The following is a 19,970-nucleotide window of genomic DNA, read 5'->3' on the forward strand; positions in this document are numbered from 1 at the left end:
ATTTCAAACTGACGCCGACGACGACTTTACGTTTGCCACTACTGTTGAAATATTTAGAGAGGACGTAGGCTAATTGTATAGTTTGTATGTATGTAGTTTGTTCGTTTGAAAGGTAGACAATTTATCATAAAGTCATAATAGAACATGACAAAGTGGTATTTAGTTTTAAATTATTCAATTGTTTTGACAAACTACTTCGAAACTGAAAATAAGGCACATTTTACGAATAACTATTGGTCATGGGTTCCCATTTGGTACTGGGGTACCAATGTGTATGCTGGTTTTCGTTCCAACCACAACTGCAACGGCTGAATTGTAGCATGTTGGCAATCATTCTTTAAAGACACGTTTAATATCTATTGAAGGAATACAGATCTCTGAAAACGCGATGCCATGAAGAATAATTAATGCCACAGCAGGAATTGTCATCAGTCACACAACTGCTTTCATTTTCTTTAATGTAAAAGATGATTCCTTTAGTGAGCAGATAGATTTTTTATTGTGTAAAAGGTATACTGACAGGTGAAATAAGTGACAGCCAGCTTTGATACTTAGTCAGTGAAATTAAATCAACAAGCCTTCCTGACCTGCAAGAAGGTGAGATAACTGTAAGAAAATACATTTTAAAATAATTGAAATGCATGTTTATGAACTGACCAACAAACACATTTTACTGATCAAGAGATTGTAACAAAACCAGCAAATGCAAGGATCTCCCAGGACCAGGTTTGGGAACCAATGTTATTGACCAGTTACTGGGCCAAAATCCAGTCCTGGAGGTTCCCAGTCCGGGTGGTTTTTGGTGTGTTTAGAACCAGTAATTTGTTTAAGTTGCTGATTGGCTAAGAATGGTTCAAAGGCCTTACTTGATTGTTTACATAGTAACTATTTGAAACTATACTTGATTTGAAACTATATGTCAAATCGGCATTTGAGAATAAAGGAACCCAAAAAAGTGCAAAGCAGAAATTATACATTTTATTTTTATTGTATTAAGGACATTTCATTGGCATGTTTTCCAGCTTGAACAAAACATTCTTGTTTACAAGAAAAGGCATGCAGTGGTGATTTAAATAGCAGCAATTCTTTGAATCTGTCCGTTGGAAAATGTTCTTATCATGTAGTTATATATGCTTTATCGTCATTTCAAATAGTCCATATTTATACAGTATATACTCCCCTGTTGTCTTATCTTGTCTTAAAAAATGAATTTGCATAAAATACTGGTTATTGAATTAAGAAACTGCAGACCTGCTCCATGCCATCACTGAAATCTGGTTGAATCTGGTTATAGCACAGGCACCAAAGTATAGACTAATCTACAATGAAAAATAGAAACTACAATGAACATGGATAAGCCTTGCAGGATGTTCAGTTTAAGGAATTTGATCAGGTACAAAACTGCAAACAAGTCTTTACGTTTGAAATATAGGGGCATAGTACACTATGAATAAATTGTTACATTCCCTTACTAACACATATCAGAATGTTTAAATTTTACTTTAAGTAGAAGCAATACGAAAGAGCATGATGAGAATAGGAACCCAGATCACATCCTGAAACTGACTACCTGAAAGTAAGGTAGTACAATGCCCTCTCCTGGGTGAATGCAATAACTGCATCTCAAAAATAATTAAGAAATTTTGGGCCATTTAGGAAATGTACTCCAAAACAGTGCAGATGGGTTTCATTTACACTGCAGGGAACTTGAAATGCATTTCCCCGAATGTCTTTGATCAAAAGCAGGACATTGACTATTGTAATTTTTACTTTGTGTCAAATATTTTGTGTAGATCAGTTCTACACTTAAGCACAAATAAGACTTTTTACATTTCATTTTATATGCAGTCAGTACAGCCAGTCATTATCTCAGCATTTGTTATTACTTTATATATCTGTTATTATTATTGTATATATCTATATACATTTGATAATATTCATACATTATATTCCACTGCACTCAACACAGGAAAATGATACAATAGCTCATACACTGTAAAATTGGATTATTCTGTAGTCAACAAAATTGCATTGCAGATATCAGCAAGGCATGAGTACTAGTTTTCATATTCACCCAAGAGAAGCCCAAGGTACCAAAATAACAATATACTAAAGATTTTAATATCAAAAATGACTTTCAAAAACGGAGTGCTTCATGTGCAAATGAGCAAGATATAGTGCATCAATCAAATTACATTTGAGAATGAGCAGACAACACAAGCAGAGCTCATCTTGACAAATTATCACTAAAACTGCATCATTACATTCAGAATGTAGTGTACCTAAACAATTACAATGTTTTTAATAATGAGATTTAACAGGACAGTGCACATTTAAAATGTGTCAGTGACGATCTGGTTAATTGTGCAGGAAACATGTACAGTTGGGCCTCCTCATGAAACTTGTTGGTATAGTTACATATATTTTTCTATGAAAGGCTTCCGCTCAGACTATACCCACAAAAATGTTCACTCCCTTGTTGCACACACACCTTCAAACATACTTAACGGTCAAAACTTTAAACCATTAATTGACAGCTCAATTCAAATTGAGGATTTCCCAGTCAATAACTGACAAATTTGACTTTACTTTTTTCTTGTCTGAGACGAGTGCCAGTTTTGGATTGTACCAATCTTATGATTAAGCAATTTAAGTCAGTTCATTGGTGATCCATTGGTGCAGTGCTGGTAGACATTGTGATAAAGTCACAAGTGGTTTTGCTGACAGTCATAAAGGTTTTACAAGCACTTAAAAGCACTGCTAAGTTGAATGAGTATAGCACGCATGGTTTCAGTTACCAATTTAAAAGCTGCATAGGAGACTGTGACTTCATGGGAATTATGAATATTGGTTCCAAAAAGCAACACTGTGGGTACAGTTCACTGGAGATGACACTCCCCTTCCCTAGGCATCAAGATCTACCCAAAACCCACACCATACATGTTATGCAACTGTACTGAATTAGTGCCAACATCCACACATGGCACACACGTGAAAGATAAGACAATATATAATAAATATGCTGCAACATTTTTTCTGAAACCACCATGTACATTCAGATGAGCAAAGGAATTGTCTGCAGCAGCTTTTGGAAGCAGTGGTTTTAGGACTTCAAGCTTCCTTTCTTTTTATGATGAGAGGACCCACATTATCACCAGTCTCTTCATTGTGTTTTGAGTGGGAACCATCACAAAGAGGAAACTGTCAAAAAAAAAAGAAAACAAATATCAACACAACAGAAAACTACCTCAATGTTTGATTTCACTCCCTTCTTGCTAATTTTGTTTTGTTTGGTATGCTTTATTATATTGTGTGGTTTTACCTTCTTAGACCTCCAGCATCTGCAGTAGACTGCTTTATCTCCCAGGTCCTCAATATCAAAGGCGTGCACTACTTTAGGGTTGTCCTTCTGCAGGTCCAAGTTCACCTTGGACTTGCTGCTTTTGCACTTGGAGAAAAATGTCTTGTAGACTAGTATACTCACCGCTGCAGCACCAGCAGTCAAAGAAATGGCTGTTACCCATTCAGCTTTATTATAGGGAATAGAAGGGTCCATAGCAGGTTATTAGGTCTGATTCAATTTGACCAAAGTGCATTAATAATCCAAAATGTATACAAACCCTGATCCAACTTCTTAAAAGTATGGATTAGGTCAGGCCAAATACATCTCTACAGATCTTAAATTTCAATAAAGCTAGAATGTTACTGGAACAGAAGAAGTCGATAGCCATGTTTCTAGATATTAGTCCAATCATATTGTACATAACCCCCTTATTACTTGACACGGTTCCAAAAGGCAGTGACAAACACAGGGAAACACAAAAAGAGAGAAACACGAAGCATCAAATTGTGTGTTTTCCTTTCAAGAATTAATTCGGGTGAAACCAGAACACTAAAAGTTGTTACAAATTTGCATGTAATAATAGGCTGTTATTGTCAGCTAGTGAAACGCTGCAACAAGTTCAGATAAGGCCGTTGTTCCAAGGTGAGAAGATGCGGATAGATTATAAAACAGTCGACTTTCGAAGAATGATAACGTTAGGTATAATCCGAACCGAAAGTCCCCTTACCTTTCGAGAGATTATTTGAGCTCATGACTGATGGTAGGTACTGTGAAATTTGTCTCGATCGACTTATTCTCGCAGTTACTTAAGGTCAACCGCTTGAAAAAAAGAAAAAGAAAAAAAAAATCGCTTTATCACGTGACCTGAATGCACTTTTTTCCGCATGGTCTAGCGTACTCTTAGATTATTGGTCCTAGTGTGTCACATGCGATGAGTAAACAAATCCCCTATTCGCAGCAAGATTTATGACGTAAGAACGGAAGAATTTTTTTAATCAGTTTATCATATATGGGGGAGACATGGCTCAGGCAGTAAGAGCAGTCCTCTGGTAGTCGGAGGATGGCTGGCTCGATCCCCCGCCAGGGCTGTGTCGAAGCGTTCCTGAAGGTTTATCACATATGGCAGGTATCGTCTATGACAGCACAGCAATGCTGGGTATCATCCTACGCTTGTATGTTTGCAGATTGCCTTTAGATATGTGTAAAAGTTTTATTCACCTGTAGTTTACTGAAAATCATAGAGAGGACACATATCCGTGTAATTTCCATTGGACTTTGGTTGCAAGCGCACTGATGTATGTAGTGTACTGTATGTGCTACCTTATTCCACAAGTCACAATTAACAGACCTGTCCACAGCCCGATGTTAATGCATTTCTTGTATTCAATCACATACTGCCTTCAGAAATATTCTGATTGCTAATGTCGTTTTTAAAACGAGAATGGGAGTTTATGGGAAATAAAAGTGGATAATACCATGATTAAAAATGTAGCTCACTAGGGATGTATTTTAACAGAATTTGACCTTACAACAGTATCAGAACTGAGAACTAAATATCTCAATTATCCAGTCTCACCAAAAACAAAAGAAATTCACTATAAGACAATGAATGATTTCTATACATATATAGAAACAACAGAACATATTTTTGATACACGGTCTCATACACCGTTGTTCTGGAAAGATCCCGCCTTGTCCAGTCAGTGACCAATGAAAACGCGTATATGTAGGTGGTTCGTAATGGTTCAACCAAGTCTGCATCATAATTATGCGCCTTTATGACAGCGTGGAGTCAAACTAAGGTGGTTAGCTCGGTAGCTAGTTAATAAACCAACGCATATCATCTTTCAAAGGAAATGTGAGACAGGTATTTTCAACAAGCATGGGTTTAATTCCTTTTGGAGTCAATCTTTTCGCTAAATCAGTCGTATCATCTTTTGCAAGGTAAGCTATTAGCGAACAAGCTCGTTCTCAGGTTCTTGGTGGTTACACGGACAAATATATTAGAGCTATCTAGTTAGCTAAGTGTAGATCTTGGAGTTGCTTGATCATTCATCAACAACAAAGTCCATCACTGTCTAGCTAGGTATACATTTCTTTTCCAACTCTTGACCGCAAGCTATACTGGCTAAAATTACTTTGAACTACGATGAGGTACACTAAAGCGAATGAGCCTCCATGGTCAGTTTGTTGTGGTTTCTTTTCAGTCTTTTTTTTTACACCGAATAAAATCAGTTCGCTAATTAAGTTGGCTTTGTTTCATTTTGGAAAATAAGTTACCTAGTTGGTTAGCATAATGCTCCAACCTAAAATTTATTTAATGTCGTTAAATTAATATTAATGTTAAGTTAACTTATCTGTGCTGGCTGAAGATTTAACTGGTTAGCTGTATTCAAAGACTGGGACCCGCAAGGTCGCTGGTTCAATCCTCTGTGTAGCCAATAAGATCCGCACAGCCGTTGGGCCCTTGAGCAAGGCCCTTAACCCTGCATTGCTTAGGGGAGGATTTGACCAAAGTGCATTCTTAGTCTAAAATCTTTAGGTGGCGGCATTGGCGGTAAGAGCAGTCGGAGGGTTGCCGGTTCGATCCCACCATGGGTGTGTTGAAGTGTCCCTGAGCAAGACTTGATAGCACTACGCTTGATGTGTATCAGAGTCTATGCTCTCCCATTATTGGTTTTATAGTAATTTCAAATGCGAAAAAAAACAAAAACATTTTTATGTTGTACATATCTATTTTAAACCTCTGTTTCTTGTTAAGGTGCACAGTTGCAGTGTGCAAAAGCTTCAGTGCCACTTTGGCCCCGCCCCCCAAAAGGCCCATGACTGCTTACCTCCGTTTTGTGAAACAGCAGTTTCCGCTGGTGTACAGACAATACCCAGGTGCCTAGACAAACTTTTTTCATTCAATATACATACATTATTATTAATTAGCAGAAGTTATCAACATTTTTACATGCCTCTTATAAGTACAATTTTGTGTGTGTGTATGTGTGTTTTCCGTCATAGATTTGAAAGCTCGCGGGGTAATTGCAACAATTGCCAAGCAGTGGAATGCCCTGCCACCAGAACAGAAACGGGTAAGACATGTGCACTGTTAAGGTTTTAGGCTTGTAAGCATTTTCATCCAATTTGGTCTATTTGGAGGGTCAATATGGATTAACTTACTACATTGATATGCCAGCAAGCAAAACTACAATAAATGTTCATTCTTATCTCTTTCAGCATGAGACAAATGGTTGTGTTCCAAGCATAAAACAACACATTTTAGCACACCTGGCTTATACATTTTGAAATTAAAGGCCACTTTTAGCAAGTTGAATTGAGTGAGAAAATGGCCTCTCGTTAAGCAAGTTGTTGTGAACATCCCACTGAGTTTGACTTGCAATTCCAAGTTAAGCACAGTATTCCTAAGCATTAACTACTTTCCTGGCATTGATTGATTGACCAATTAATGGGAGAAACATGTTGCAGTGATATTTTAGTGACTGTATAGCTGCACTGTTGTTCTTTAAGCCTATTCAGGAAGCCTCGCAGGCTGAAGTTGCACAGTACCAAATGGACTTAATGCAGTACAAATCCCAGCTCTCTCCAGCACAGTTAGCAGCACTGAAAAGGCCGAAAGATTTGATCAAAAAAAAGAAGAAGATGTATAGAAAGGTGAGTGAAATAAACTGGTCGTTTTTCCCATAGGGACTATTACTGCCTCACATCTGAGCCTTACTTCTGCCCTCATGTATAATTTTGTTACGGAATCCAGTAGTAGCACATATTATGGAGGTTCTTCAGTGATGCGGTTTTACATCACATGCATTGGAAAACCTGGAGCTGCAAGTTCACTATGATATGTCAGTCAGTTATGTTGCATACTGTGTGCAACATTATTTTTTGTTGTTTTTCTTTGAAGTGACTGATTGGTATAGCAAATTTTGCCACCGGAAATTGGTGTGGTTTCAGAACTGGATATGAAAAGGAATGTTGAATTGACATCAATGCATGACAGTACCTTCCAAGATGAGTTTATTTCCATTTTCAGGATGTTCGGAAGCTGGGAAAGCCCAAACTGGTCAGGTCTCCTTTTAATTATTTCGTGGGAGTGCGTTTTCATGATTTCCCAGGAACAAAAAAGGTGAGGAATGCCATCTATGGTAGTCACATGTAACCACTAAGTGTTGTTAGAATATGCCACACTGGTAGAGAATCTGATACTGTAAATACACAATTTTCTTGCCAGATGGTGGACCTTTTGTTTCCTTCCTTGATTCATTTGTTGAATTATTCGTTTTGTAGAGTGATTCCATCATTGATGAAATGGTGGACAGAACATAATATTTTGTTAATTCTATTTCTTTACCAGGAAAGGTTCACATCATTAGTTGATACCTGGAAGAATCTGCCTCACTCACAAAAAACGGTATGTGACTAACACCCTAAAACATAATTGGCTACAGTGTCTAGTGTTTATGAGCTAAGGCTGATGCAATATCAACATGTCACAATCATTATTTTAAAGGTCTTCCTTAAACTAGCTGATGATGACAAAATCCGTTACGAAAAAGAAACGACTGTTTGGGAGGAAACCATGACAAAAATGGGACGAACCGATCTTGTCCGGGCACATATGAAGCCAAAGGCAAAACGGAAGTAAGAAGCAAGAGAAGACTTCACTTCTCTGTGACAAAGGCAAGCTACTGACCGTCCTGAATAAAATTGCTCAGTTATGGGAAATGCTTTGAGTGATCAATATTTGCTCTGGTGTTAATGTAGCAGGGCTCAATGTCAAAATGTTTCTCATGTTAAAGAATTTAGGAGCACACTGATGCATCCCAATTAGATGTGCTCCTACATTTTTCCAGTTAGCGCTAATTTATTTTCCGGGGCAAATGCTCCTAAAACATGAGCACTGAGGCACTGAAGCACTGAAGACCTATGTAGTTGTCACGGTCTCCATTGCCCATGTGCAAGCTCATCCAACTGAAGTTATTTTTAGCACAGTATTTAAAAAAAGAAGTGGTTCATAATTGCAAATGAATACAATCACTGTATCCATAAACCCATAGATTGTGTGCTGCTATATGTGATCAAATAACCGGAAAAGACAACTAGGCTACACAAATATATTTACATTTTCATGCAAAAAATTACTTCTGTGTTTTGTATTGTATCTTTTAATAAATGCTTACATGTTTTTCTATAACAAATCAACAACATTCTCAATTTTGTAAAAAGTACACAACACGAGTACTAGCAAATCTTTACCCAACACTGTGTGCTGCACTGCACATGACAATACTTTCACTTGCCGAGATACAAAATGACATGAGGCTATTTACAAAGTGTTCCACTAAGGAGTACTACATTGACCTAGCTAAGAATTCCCTGAACGTGTATTTGGGGGAAGCTTGACTTCCTGCAGGAGTGCTTCGAAGTCTGGAGAGCACACCAGTTTGTGCTTCACATTTCCCAGAATGCTCATATCTCCAGCGAGGCCTTCAGATAACCGGACAGATACAAGTTGCTGGAAACATGAACAGACATTAAGTTCCTTCCCATTTGCAGCAAATGATTCATATGTTATGGCGTACATGGTTTCTGTGTATGCCTGTGTTTACAGAGAAGCAGTAACTGTTGAAAAGAGACTAGCACTGTATAGAGGATCATAGTAAAATCACAAAGGCAAAGGCACCATTTGCACACACTGTACCTGCAGGAAAGAAAATGCAGCTCCTTCTGAAACATCCATCACGATTTCACCCAGGGCCAGCTGGACTCTTCCAGATTTCCTGATCTGCAGTTTCCCTATCGACCCCTCTGAGAAATCTGACAGGACTGGAGCGCTTTCTTTACCCACAGGCTCCTGTGAAAGTATCCCAGCATAAGAATTAGTCCCCTCCAAAAGTATTAGAACAGAAAGCTCAATCCTTTGTTTTTGCTAAACCGTGAAGACAGTTGAGTTTGAGGTGAAAAGATGAGATGACAGATCTGAATTTCAGCTTTTATTTCACAGCTGATTTTACAACATATGCAGCTTCAATATTCTGTAAATTTCTAGAAGTCATTGATTTTCTGGAACACTTAACCATACTCTTAAATACCATGAAATGTAAAAATAAATTATAGTATTGTAGTATGAAGAACTAACTCTTGTTTTAATGTGAGACTGCCGCTTGTCGTCAGACTTGGTGTCCTTCTTTGGAGGCTTTTCTGTGTGCGACTCAGGCTGGCCAGGAAGGCTGTCTGGAAGCTGGATGAAGAACAGCTCTTCCCTCTCCGAGACGGCGAGCTGCTGGAAGAGCTCTGCCACAGCTGGCTGCTGAGGCTTCGGAAACCCTTTTGTGAGCCGGGAGCACCTCTGCGTCTGCACTCTGGGGACCGCAGAGCTCGTGCCATCTCCTGCCGTTTCTTCTTTCACTGCAAAGCAAGAGAAAGAAAACCTGCAGTTTATCGCTATTTTATAGCGGTGTATGCTGGTTCATCACCATTATTCAGTTCTGTTTATTTGAATGTGATCATTTATTCAGAGGAAATTACATTAGTCCCTATGGTAGTGGTGTTGTGTTCTGTCTGGTAGGTGACTTACCGTGGACAGCTGCATCACCCGTGAAAAAATTGCTTGATTGGTAGAGTGGAAGTTGAATTGGTCTGTTTCTTGCATCATTTTTCAAACCGGGGTCATCCAAAAACTAAAAAGCAACAAAAATGTGAAATTGTTTTTAACTAACCTTACGTGATTCCTTATTCTGACTATAACAGCAATGATATAGTAGATTTGTGTCAATGTTTACAGCGGAAGCTTGTCTAGTCTAATAAGTGTGACCTTTATTTCTCTACAACTAAAAGCACTTTTACAACTGGGCCTTGCGGGTGTCATCTTGCTCAAACCTACATCATCCCGTTGGAGCTTCTGCAGAATCTCATTCTCATCATCTTCAGCGACATGTTTCTCCTTTTTAATGCATTTCAAAACCGGTGAGTGTCCATACTCATTCTGCTCTGTACTGTCCCAGCTCCCTGAGGAAGGTCAAAGAGTTGTCAGCAAATGTACATCATGACGTTAATACTGAGCATGTATTCCGATGTGACTGCTGGAAAATTGATTATTTACCTGATTTCCTAATGGTGTCAGCTGGACCCTGCTCAAATATGGAGTGCGACTGAATGGTCTGGGGTCGCTCCTTCCTCCTTCCTCTGACCTCCCTGTGCTTCTCTTCTTTTTCTTTTTTCTCTCTTTTTGGAGCACTGTGAACGTCTTCCTTTAGCCTCCAAATAAAAATGAACATATCAATGAAATTCACCAAATAATTTAAAAAAAACTGCAATGCAGTGGTGAAAATCAAAATACTACAGTCTTTTTAAGTCAGAAAAGGCGGATCAGTTTGGGGCTCATTCAATGTTTTTTTGGATGCATTTGTGATACTGTACATAATTTGTGGAAAAATGTAAAGTCATTCAATTTATTATTAGAGAATACACTTACTCGTCTTTAGACTTCCGAACCGAATGCACATTCGGAATAAAAGTTTTCTGCAAGAAATAGGGGTAGAGTAATGACACGTTTTTAGAAACCTTGGGGAAATAAATATTTTTCCTAGACTAAGTACATAACTATTGCCAGAAAACTGTCAAGTCCAATACCTCTCATTTGAGACCTTATCATATGACATAATGCTTATATTTGCAGGCACAATTACCTGGCCTGAATATACACTCACCGAGCACCGAGAACATTTTTTACTTTATTACAGCTACTTATTCGTGTGATTATCTAATCAGTCAATTGTGTGGCAGCAGTGCAATTCATACAATCATGTCGATATGGATTAGGAGCTTCAGTTAATGTTCACATCAACCATCAGAATGAGGAAAAGTGTGATCCAAGTGACTTTCACCGTGGGATGATTGTTAGTGGCAGACAAGGTGGTTTGAGTATCTCAGAAACTGCTGATCTCCTGGGATTTTCATGCACACTCGTCTCTAGAGTTTGCAAAGAATGGTGCATAAAAAAACAAACCAAAAAAATCCAGTGAGCAGAAGTTCTGCAGACAAATGCCTGAGTTCCTGAGGTGTATGTGGCGATATGTGGGTGTAGTTCAATCTGTAAATATGCACTGGACGTTTTCCCAACATGACTGTAGTAACACACATGCAGTATGCCCTCGAGTAACAACTAGATGTGAAACGTCATTTTTCCCCAAAACAATATTATTAACTTTTCTGAATATCTCAGAAACGATGCAAATCTCACCTTTTTAAACCCGCCCAGTGTAAGGTCTCTGGAGCGCAGAGAGCTCAGTCGCCCCGGAGGGGGCTGGGGATTCAGGGACACTCGTCCTGGCAAACTTCTGCCCAGAGCAAAGCATTGTCTGGAGTCGGACGTCCCCGGAGTGCTTCCTGCGTTATCAGAGTCGTGTTGGTCAGACATTCTGGAAGAAAAAGAAAAAAAGAAAAGGAGGGGAAAGAATAAATCACACGTTAGAAATATTAACATTGTTTTCAACATGATTTTTTCAACATCAATGTATGAAAAATATTACATTTTACGAGCTAGTTGGCATATAGTCAGGCGAAAATGAAATTTGCCAAAATTGTTTGTTAATCGAAGCTGCATCCCGCGACTATTGGCTAAATAAATTTGTTAGAATCGCTCACGAGGGTTAGAAAAGGGTCAATATTTTAAATCGCGCACCTCCAGTCTATATACAAGAGCCTCCATTTTGTAGAATTCCAAGACGAGTTGCATCCCTAAAACTTAGAGCTAATGTAGTGCATTACAGCACTGAAGCTTGGTTCGGTTATGTATTTATTTTACCTTGCACAAGCTATACGTTATCGCCTAATGCATGCATTATTGCTATTCACATACTGTAGCTTTGTTATCTGGCAAAACAACGCAGCGCGACTTCCTTCTGGTAGTTACGCGAGTCTACGTCAAATGGCAGTCACGTGCTCTAAGCAGTGCTGGTGATGCTTAATGGTAATCTAATCTAGAACCTTTCAGCAAGTAGCTGGAATTCACATTATGTATTTAGAAGTGAGGCTTCGACATATCATGGTGTAGCCTGCTTATCTCGCTATAATGTTTACGTCAGGTTTGCATTTCTATATTATTTATTTCTAAGCTGTCTCACTACCCCTAGTTAATTTGAATTTGGCCACAGGGTGGCGGTGTTTAACAAGCTTGAAACGGTCGAAAATCCGTCCTCTACAAATCAGAATCGAACCGTATCGATGAGAGTATGCTTGTTGAAAATATATTTGGAATATGTTGCCTCTTCATTTACCACTACATATAAAAGCACATTCGCTGCAATGGCCATTATATTCTATTCAGTTTGGAATGGTTCATCCATTGTCTTTTTCTCATGAAAACTGATGCAATGTTTTAAAATGCTGGTGCCATTATTGTTGGAATTGTTCTTACATATTAGGTGTTATATTTTAGGTGCTTTACAGAGACTTAACTACTCTAACATGTACAATATAGAGGGCGGGAAGAGCTGTAGTATAAATTCCAAGGTTTAAGTTGGTTGGCATTTATATAGCATCTTTATCCAAAGTGCTGTACAATGCCACGCACGCGCGCACGCACGCACGCTTTATTCCCACCCCCATAGCACTCTTATGTATTTAAGATTAGGATTGTTTATGGTGTTTATAGCATGCTTTGTGGTTTTATATGAATGTTACTGCTATGACTAATTTGTTTTGTGTTGTTATGTATTTGTATTGTATTTTTATATTATTACAATTTGAAATAAAACAGTTGGCATAATTTAATTTACATTTGATGCTTTAATGATTTTGTACATAACAGGTCTGCAAATGTTGCTCACATATCTCAATTTCTCTTACATTGTAGATTGTTTTAGATGTGTAACTGTACATTTAACGTAACTTTGTGTAATTAAAGAAGCCCCATTTCTTTCTCCTTTATCGTAAACCCATAGGAAAGCTGGGCTTTTAAATGCAACAAATGTGTGGAATGTCTTTATTGTTCTCTCTTCCTTTTTGGCCACAGATTGGTTATTGGTGAATAGCTGATTACACATTATTATGAAGCTCAGCCAGACAAGGGGCTGGCCTACACATTCCAGGCACTGGCCAGGGGCTTTGCCAACAATGGCAACTGCTACTGTATATGACCACACGTTCACAGAAGGATCGCTGATTGGCATCATCTCACCAGGGATAGGGTTTAAGCACGACATTGGCTCCTCACAGTGATGGGCCAGGTGCCCATAGGTTGCCACTCTCCCTGATGTATACAGTACTCTTGTCAGTTGCGGTTGTCATGTAGTATTGTGTGAAAAAAGGTCTTTGTAGGTGGGTACATTGGGGAACTGTACTCTCTTCAGCTGTACTGCTTCTTGCACGGATGTGGCTGGCAGAAAGGATTATGCCTGCCCCAGGATATGGGAAGTCTCAGAGTAATCCAGTACTTTCACCACCACTATCGACTACTAGATAATTGTATGAAGGTTGCTTTTACCTACTGGCTGTTCCTGTTTAATAGCCTAGCAGTCTTCCTCATCATCTGCCCATGACTCCCTCTAAATGTCTGGAACTTAATTAAGTAGGGATACTATTCAAAACACCCCTACTGACATTGACCTATTCAAGGGCTCTGATTCTGCTTTTAATCAATGACTTTATTGGCCAAATGTTTTCATGCATACAAGGAATTTGGTAAATGTACTTTCTGTGTAACAGTCAAGACAAAGATGAGCCAAAGTGGAAAAAAAAAAATGTAGAGCCACTTGCCAACTTCAGTCACTAAAGATTTTGGGCCACATATGTTACAATATTCACAGTTTATTTATCAGTTTATGATTATTAATAGATTGGGGTGTGAACATGGTCTGTCAATTCATTACATTATTGGCATTTGGCAGACACTCTTATCCAGAGCAACAGACAGTTGATTAGATTAAGCAGGAGACAATCCTCCCCTGGAGCAGTGTAGGGTTAAGGGCCTTGCTCAAGGGCCCAACGGCTGGGCGGATCTTATTGAGGCTACCCTGGGATTAGAGCTACCGACCTTGTGTGTCCCAGTCATTTACCTTAACCACTACGCTACAGGCAATTCTGTGGAGATGCAGGGTTGAATAGCCAACACAATAACTAAATCCAATAAAAAAAATCAAGTTAAGAATAAAATCCACATTCAAGTGTTGCACTGCTTTTTGTTTTCCACTACAGCATATTTCAAGTAGACTGATTCCTGTTTTTTCCCTCTGCCATCATGACTTTGAAGGCGCAATTTTGTCCATTCACGTTTCACAAGAGTAGGCCTATAAAATCGACAATTCTAAGATGTTTAAGTGTGCGTCAAAAACCCACGTTTCACCGCCGCACTGATTAGTTTGTGAGCAGCCTATAGCCTAGCTGTAATTAAATGCATCTGAATGATTGTGCATTGTGAAATTGGTTGTGTTTTCCTACCCAGCACTTTTGAGCAAAACGTCTGCTGATCATTAGCGACAGAAGACAGGGATTTGGGAGGGGTGTGGGGGGAGCAAGTTTGACACATGTGAGAATCCGCGAAGCAGTCGGGATGCGTCCGCATACTTGAATTTTCAGTTGGTTAAACTAGTGGAGTAGGGTTTAAGGGCGGCGCTTTGCAGATGGAGAAAAGTGTAAACCCTAAAGGAAATTGTGTAAGGCAGTAAAAAACAATGAGCCCCACTCACTTACTTCCAGCGACAAGAGTAAGGTATGCGTGTGATTAATTTTTAAGTATAGTGAAGTTTAAAGTCAATGCGAAGCACTGGGGCTACTCTTAGCGGTGTTCTGTAGGCGCCATGGCTGCTCAATGCGACTCTTTGACCGGATACCTGCAACAATCGGACCCGGGCTCAAACAGCGAACGTAGCACTGACTCCCCTTTGCCCGTTTCTGAGGATGACTCCAGTGGACCACCCGCCCCGCCAGACCCGGAGTGGACAGAGGAGAGATTTCGCGTGGATCGTAAGAAACTGGAAGTAATGTTATTAGGTAAATTAAATAAGAAACCGTATTTGATTTCTAAAATGGTCGTGCAAAATGTCATCAGTTTTCCATGTGAGGTCAGATTCAAGGGGTGCACCAACTTCTCAAAGTTAGCCAAGTTGACGAACTTTTTGAGACATTGTGTGCGCTGTAGCCGACTTCAAGGGGGAAATTCGACTACAATGTTGCACAAACTGTACTCCGACCGCGTTAGCTTTAAACCATGCCTAAAGAATCGCGGTTTTTCCAAAATACACTGTTATTCTGACTTCAGTGGTGTTTACTTTTTTTGATGAAAAATTGCCTTGAAGACGGAGCCTGATAGGTTACAGTAGCCTACTTGCTACCCAGCTAGCGCCAGAAGTTAGGGCAAAAGTTGTGCTCTCCATAGCGCAAACGTGTGGTCAAAAACTGATCAATCGGATAGGCCTATTGTACAGACGTGGGTGCCTCCAAGGTTAGGAAATACGCTACTTTCAGTTGATTCGCATAAAGTAGTCGGCTGCGTCTGTGGGCTACACTTGGGTTGTTAATACAGCATGTTCGAGTACGGATCGCGAAGCTTTAGGGGAAGTCAGGATGTCATACCCATTCACTCCTTCCTGTAATAGCCGTAGTCTATTACTGTATTCTGCTTCAGATGTCACGTTTGTTTTAACAAAAGAAAGTTGGTCTTGAGTCGACACTGATTTAAAATATGTCCAATATTAGCTGCCGACTGCTCAGGCAGCTTGCCTTTGATACTTTAAGTATGGAATGAATGTAATCATGAGCTAGCCAATATTGTTTGTTTCAAGGTACAGCTAAGATCTACATTGTAGCATCCCTTTACGTTGGGAAAGTGGCGCTTCATTGTAGCTACATTATATTTGTTAGGATACATTGCCTCCATGGAGCTCGCGTTTTGGAACGCCAAGTTTGCAGATTTCTTTTTCTGATAATCTATTTTGCTGTAATGTACTGTTGCCATTTCTTCCTAAAATTCTTTCAGTTTAAATTGACAGATGTTGTACATCCAAAAATGTTTTTAAATAGAATAAAAGAAGGCCAAACGCAGGGTTTTCTAGCCTTCCTTTTTTGTTCTTTTATCATTTTGTTTGTTTCAGAAATCATAGGCTACATTTTCAGCCTTGGAACATAAGCTATCATCTTAGGTGTACCTATGTCTGTTTGTCTCATCTAGTTTTTGTTTTGTCATCTTCATATCTCATCTGAGAAGTTGGTAGAATTGAGTAGCCTATTTCATGTCTCATCTGCATGTAAGAGGTTGCTTCATGCAAAGTTGTTTAGGTAATTAGTACTTCTGACCGCTATTATGCTTTCCAAGTGGTTTTTATTTTTATTTGATTTATTTCCCCTTTTCCAGCCATGGTAGGTCTGTATGTTTAAAAGTTTGGAGAGCTTATCAGTGGCCTTTTGCCCTTCAGCTATAATAGACTGAGAGAGCCTTGTGTGCATTAACTATCAGATTATGTAAAAACTTCCTTAATATGTGACAAATTAATCTAAAGCATGACCAATAGAGGTCAGTGTTGAATTTATAGAACACCATTCCTATTTGTATTCACAAGCAAAGGCATGGTAGGTTGTCTCTGGGAGGTATGGCAACACATGACACAGAAATGTGCCTTGCTGTCTTAAAACTGTATGTGCATGTTTGTAACTTGGTTTGTAGCCTATCATAAGAATAAAAATCACCCAAGTCTACATTTAGACTTGGGTCACACACACACACACACACACGCACACGCCATTGGCTGTGGCAATTAGAACCAATTTTCAACCAATGAGCTTTATTGTACAGCTATACAATATTTTGGTACTGTCAACTGCATATTTTGAAACCAGAATTTAAGGACTATAAACCCAGGCAGAGGATGAGTCAACATATCAATAGGCCTTTCTCAGTGATAGGAAGGTATTTACAATGGTCTTGTAACAAGGTTTCACGCAAAAATCTTACCTTTCGTACCTTTTGAACTGCTCTAATTTTTGTGGAACCGTGATAAAAAAATAATGTTTTCCCCAAAAATGAATATATGGAAGAAAATATTTGTTTCACAATCAGAAACAGGGAAACTTTTTAAGTGTGAAAATAATGCCATCTGTGGATGGCTGGATTGCACACAAACAAACTGGAGTTAGCCTTTTCGTGCAAATGTCCATTAAAAGTGTGTCAGGCTTTTTAGTAGAAAAATGCAGTTGTTGTTTTTGACAGCCCTTCGGGGAGGGTATAAAAGTTCCCCGGCTTTGACAAGCTCTGTTGTAATCCTCTGGCAGTGTCTTTGTGCATTCCTTTGCCTGTCTCCATACTGTGGGTGGATCTATGCTGGGAATAGGAAGCTGACCTCAGTTTTGTTTCAGATGCCAATTTGTTTCTGATGATCTGTTGAATTGGTAAGCTGTCAGCCTGGGTGTCAGAGATTCCTTTGTTTTTTTTATTGATCAAAAACAGACTTCTTAAGCCCATATTGCTCATCCTATGCTAAGATGGGTTACAGGATTCAAATGTAATGTCAGAGGTTGCATACAATTACTTTTGGGATGCATGTGTCTAAACAAATGGCATATGTCCAGTATGGCTGGGTTGTTGAGTTATTTTGGCTGATGGCGCATGCCATTTTTTTAAATGACATGCACCATGAGATTCAGATTTATTCATTGTATATATCAAATCTGCTACCTCAAGGACCACACACCAAATAGCATATGGCCTATTTACTTCCTGTCTAACCTCTGTAATAAAGAGTAAAGAAGAAAGTATCCAGTTGTTTTTACTGTAGGAAAGGACAGTCACAGAGGACCCTGATAGGAAATGGCGAATAGGAATTTCATAGGGAAATAGGCTTGATTACGTCTGAGGCTGAATTGCCTTATAGAAGCTGGGTACAACCAGGGATGTGCACCACCTCTGTGGTTAAGTGAATAATGCTTGTTCACCCCTAAGGAAATATTTTTGTGAGTGTTTCTTGCCCTTCTCTGACTAAAGTAGGGCTGTGTGGTATGTGCTTGTTGACGGGTTTCTCTGCTGGAGGCCAGTTAATCTTCAACTGTTGAGATTCCATCTCCTTCTGCATCTTCAAGAGGACCATTGTTTGACATTGTCTTTGACATATGGGACAATCCTTGAGGAAAAAATAAATTGTTTTTAAAAAATCACTTTCTTTGGGGGGGGGGGCATCTTCCTAGGAGTCAGTTCTATACATGGTGAACTAGTCACTTGTTTATAATTGACTCCTAGTGAGGGGCTGGACCTGTAAAAATGGGATCTGCTGAGGACCAAGGACCAAAGACCAAAGTATCTTTTAGATTATCATTGCATACTAGCTTATTTTGAAGTGGCACCATATTTTTCACTTGTCCAGAACATAATGTGAACACTGTTTTATGGACATTTCCGTTTCAGAGAATATCTAGCGATATGGGCTGTGTTATGGTTATTGTAATATGTATCCTATTTTAATACATCTGTCAAGTAAACCCAACTGTCTCTACGCTTAAGTTACAGTTTAATGCTTTTCCACTCACTGCCATAATTCAATGTTTTATTTCGGCTGTCGCATGCTTGTTTTTCGACATCTACAAGTGTTTAGTGTCTGATGAAGCTTGGCTGAATTCAGAAAATACAGTCCTTATTTACTTTTTTCCATCTAGAAATGGAGAGAGAGGAGGTTGGTTTTTAGTAATGCCCAAGACAGATTTGCCAGACCAGGGCGAAAGAGGAGCCGGAAACCATGTTGAACCAGATAATATGGAGTTCTGCTTCTCTCGCAGATTTTAGCCAGTTTTCTGTCCCACTGTTTTTCTGTTTGCTTGTCCATAGATGTCTTTCAGTGTCTCATACCTTCATATTTTGGCTCACGATTTAGTTGGCTCTCTCCCAGGTCTGGACAATTGCAGGTCACTTTTTGCTCAGACGGTTAGACGTTTCACCCATTGCATCTAAACAAGATTTAGCCTACATTTTCGTCTCTTTTGGGTGTAACCCTTCTGAATGCATTGCTAAGCCCTAACGTCCTGTTATTTTAACTGGAAATGTAGCATATTTTACTTCATGTGGAAAGAGTGAGCATAAAGTCTTCCATTTCAATGTAATCCATTGACTGTGACATGTGGGTTGCTTTTAGGGGTCTGGAGGGCTTTACTGATGTAATCGTCAGGGAAGTTACTGTGCTCCATAGCTGTGAACATGTCTGATGAGGTAAGCTATTTGTGATTTGTGAGTAGATAAGAGGTTAATAATATACTACACTTCACTGATGTGGAGACTATTACAACTGAAACGAGAATAATTGGTTATGCAATCAATGAGAGTTGAGAGAATTTTCTTTATAGAAGCATACATCCATTACTACCATTGTAATCTGTAGTAGTCAGCAAATGAGCATTTATTATACATTAAAGAACACATTCCTCCTGCAAATAATGTATGCGATCACCCAATGCAATTAAACGGCTGCAATTCTTTTTAAATCAAGAATTTTATCGTCAAGTATCATTTCCAGTTACTTTATTACTCTGGATATGTTTTGGTTTTGTGATGTATTGGATTGTGTGTGTCTGTGTGAACTTCAGCGTAATGATCATAAGAATGTTTGTGGAATAATAGAATTTTGGAATGGAAATTTCAGTTGTTCAT

The 19,970-nt window shown here is 39.0% G+C and overlaps 4 protein-coding genes across 7 annotated transcripts in view; 2 read left to right on the plus strand and 2 right to left on the minus strand.

Moving 5' to 3' along the window:
* Nucleotides 1-960: 960 nt before the first annotated feature.
* On the minus strand, nucleotides 961-4,202 carry LOC133121965 (CDGSH iron-sulfur domain-containing protein 1-like). 2 transcript variants are annotated; one of them, XM_061231577.1, is made up of 3 exons: nucleotides 4,071-4,202; nucleotides 3,323-3,528; nucleotides 961-3,201 (listed from the first exon to the last, which is right to left on the minus strand). In XM_061231577.1, the coding sequence occupies exons 1-3, from the start codon at nucleotides 4,093-4,095 to the stop codon at nucleotides 3,112-3,114; spliced, it is 321 nt and encodes a 106-aa protein (XP_061087561.1). In that variant the 5' UTR covers nucleotides 4,096-4,202; the 3' UTR covers nucleotides 961-3,111. The 2 variants fall into 2 exon arrangements, with proteins under 2 accessions (XP_061087561.1, XP_061087559.1); XM_061231575.1 differs by lacking the exon at nucleotides 4,071-4,202 and having other exon boundaries at nucleotides 3,323-4,063.
* Nucleotides 4,203-4,364: 162 nt separating this feature from the next.
* On the plus strand, nucleotides 4,365-10,194 carry tfam (transcription factor A, mitochondrial). 3 transcript variants are annotated; one of them, XM_061231871.1, is made up of 7 exons: nucleotides 4,365-4,469; nucleotides 6,105-6,226; nucleotides 6,353-6,423; nucleotides 6,860-7,003; nucleotides 7,380-7,472; nucleotides 7,701-7,757; nucleotides 7,857-10,194. In XM_061231871.1, exons 2-7 carry the CDS (start codon nucleotides 6,166-6,168, stop codon nucleotides 7,989-7,991), a joined length of 561 nt encoding a protein of 186 aa, XP_061087855.1. In that variant the 5' UTR covers nucleotides 4,365-4,469; nucleotides 6,105-6,165; the 3' UTR covers nucleotides 7,992-10,194. The 3 variants fall into 3 exon arrangements, with proteins under 3 accessions (XP_061087855.1, XP_061087854.1, XP_061087853.1); XM_061231870.1 differs by lacking the exon at nucleotides 4,365-4,469 and adding an exon at nucleotides 5,111-5,287 and having other exon boundaries at nucleotides 6,869-7,003; XM_061231869.1 differs by lacking the exon at nucleotides 4,365-4,469 and adding an exon at nucleotides 5,111-5,287 and having other exon boundaries at nucleotides 7,857-8,071.
* Nucleotides 8,496-12,316, minus strand: zgc:171971 (uncharacterized protein LOC569690 homolog). Its single transcript, XM_061231868.1, has 9 exons — nucleotides 12,030-12,316; nucleotides 11,589-11,766; nucleotides 10,821-10,867; nucleotides 10,449-10,603; nucleotides 10,230-10,354; nucleotides 9,924-10,026; nucleotides 9,486-9,754; nucleotides 9,048-9,200; nucleotides 8,496-8,861 (listed from the first exon to the last, which is right to left on the minus strand). Exons 2-9 carry the CDS (start codon nucleotides 11,763-11,765, stop codon nucleotides 8,712-8,714), a joined length of 1,179 nt encoding a protein of 392 aa, XP_061087852.1. The 5' UTR covers nucleotide 11,766; nucleotides 12,030-12,316; the 3' UTR covers nucleotides 8,496-8,711.
* Nucleotides 12,317-14,868: 2,552 nt separating this feature from the next.
* bicc1b (BicC family RNA binding protein 1b) overlaps nucleotides 14,869-19,970 on the plus strand; it is a 72,573-nt gene continuing 67,471 nt past the window's right edge. The window contains exons 1-2 of the mRNA XM_061232745.1: nucleotides 14,869-15,056; nucleotides 15,140-15,337. Of these exons, the coding sequence (XP_061088729.1) occupies nucleotides 15,145-15,337 (193 nt within the window). The 5' untranslated portion in view covers nucleotides 14,869-15,056; nucleotides 15,140-15,144. The remainder of the gene's footprint in view (nucleotides 15,057-15,139; nucleotides 15,338-19,970) is intronic.

This window comes from Conger conger, chromosome 2 (genome assembly GCF_963514075.1).
Source record: "Conger conger chromosome 2, fConCon1.1, whole genome shotgun sequence".
NCBI classification, from domain to species: Eukaryota; Metazoa; Chordata; class Actinopteri; order Anguilliformes; family Congridae; genus Conger; species Conger conger.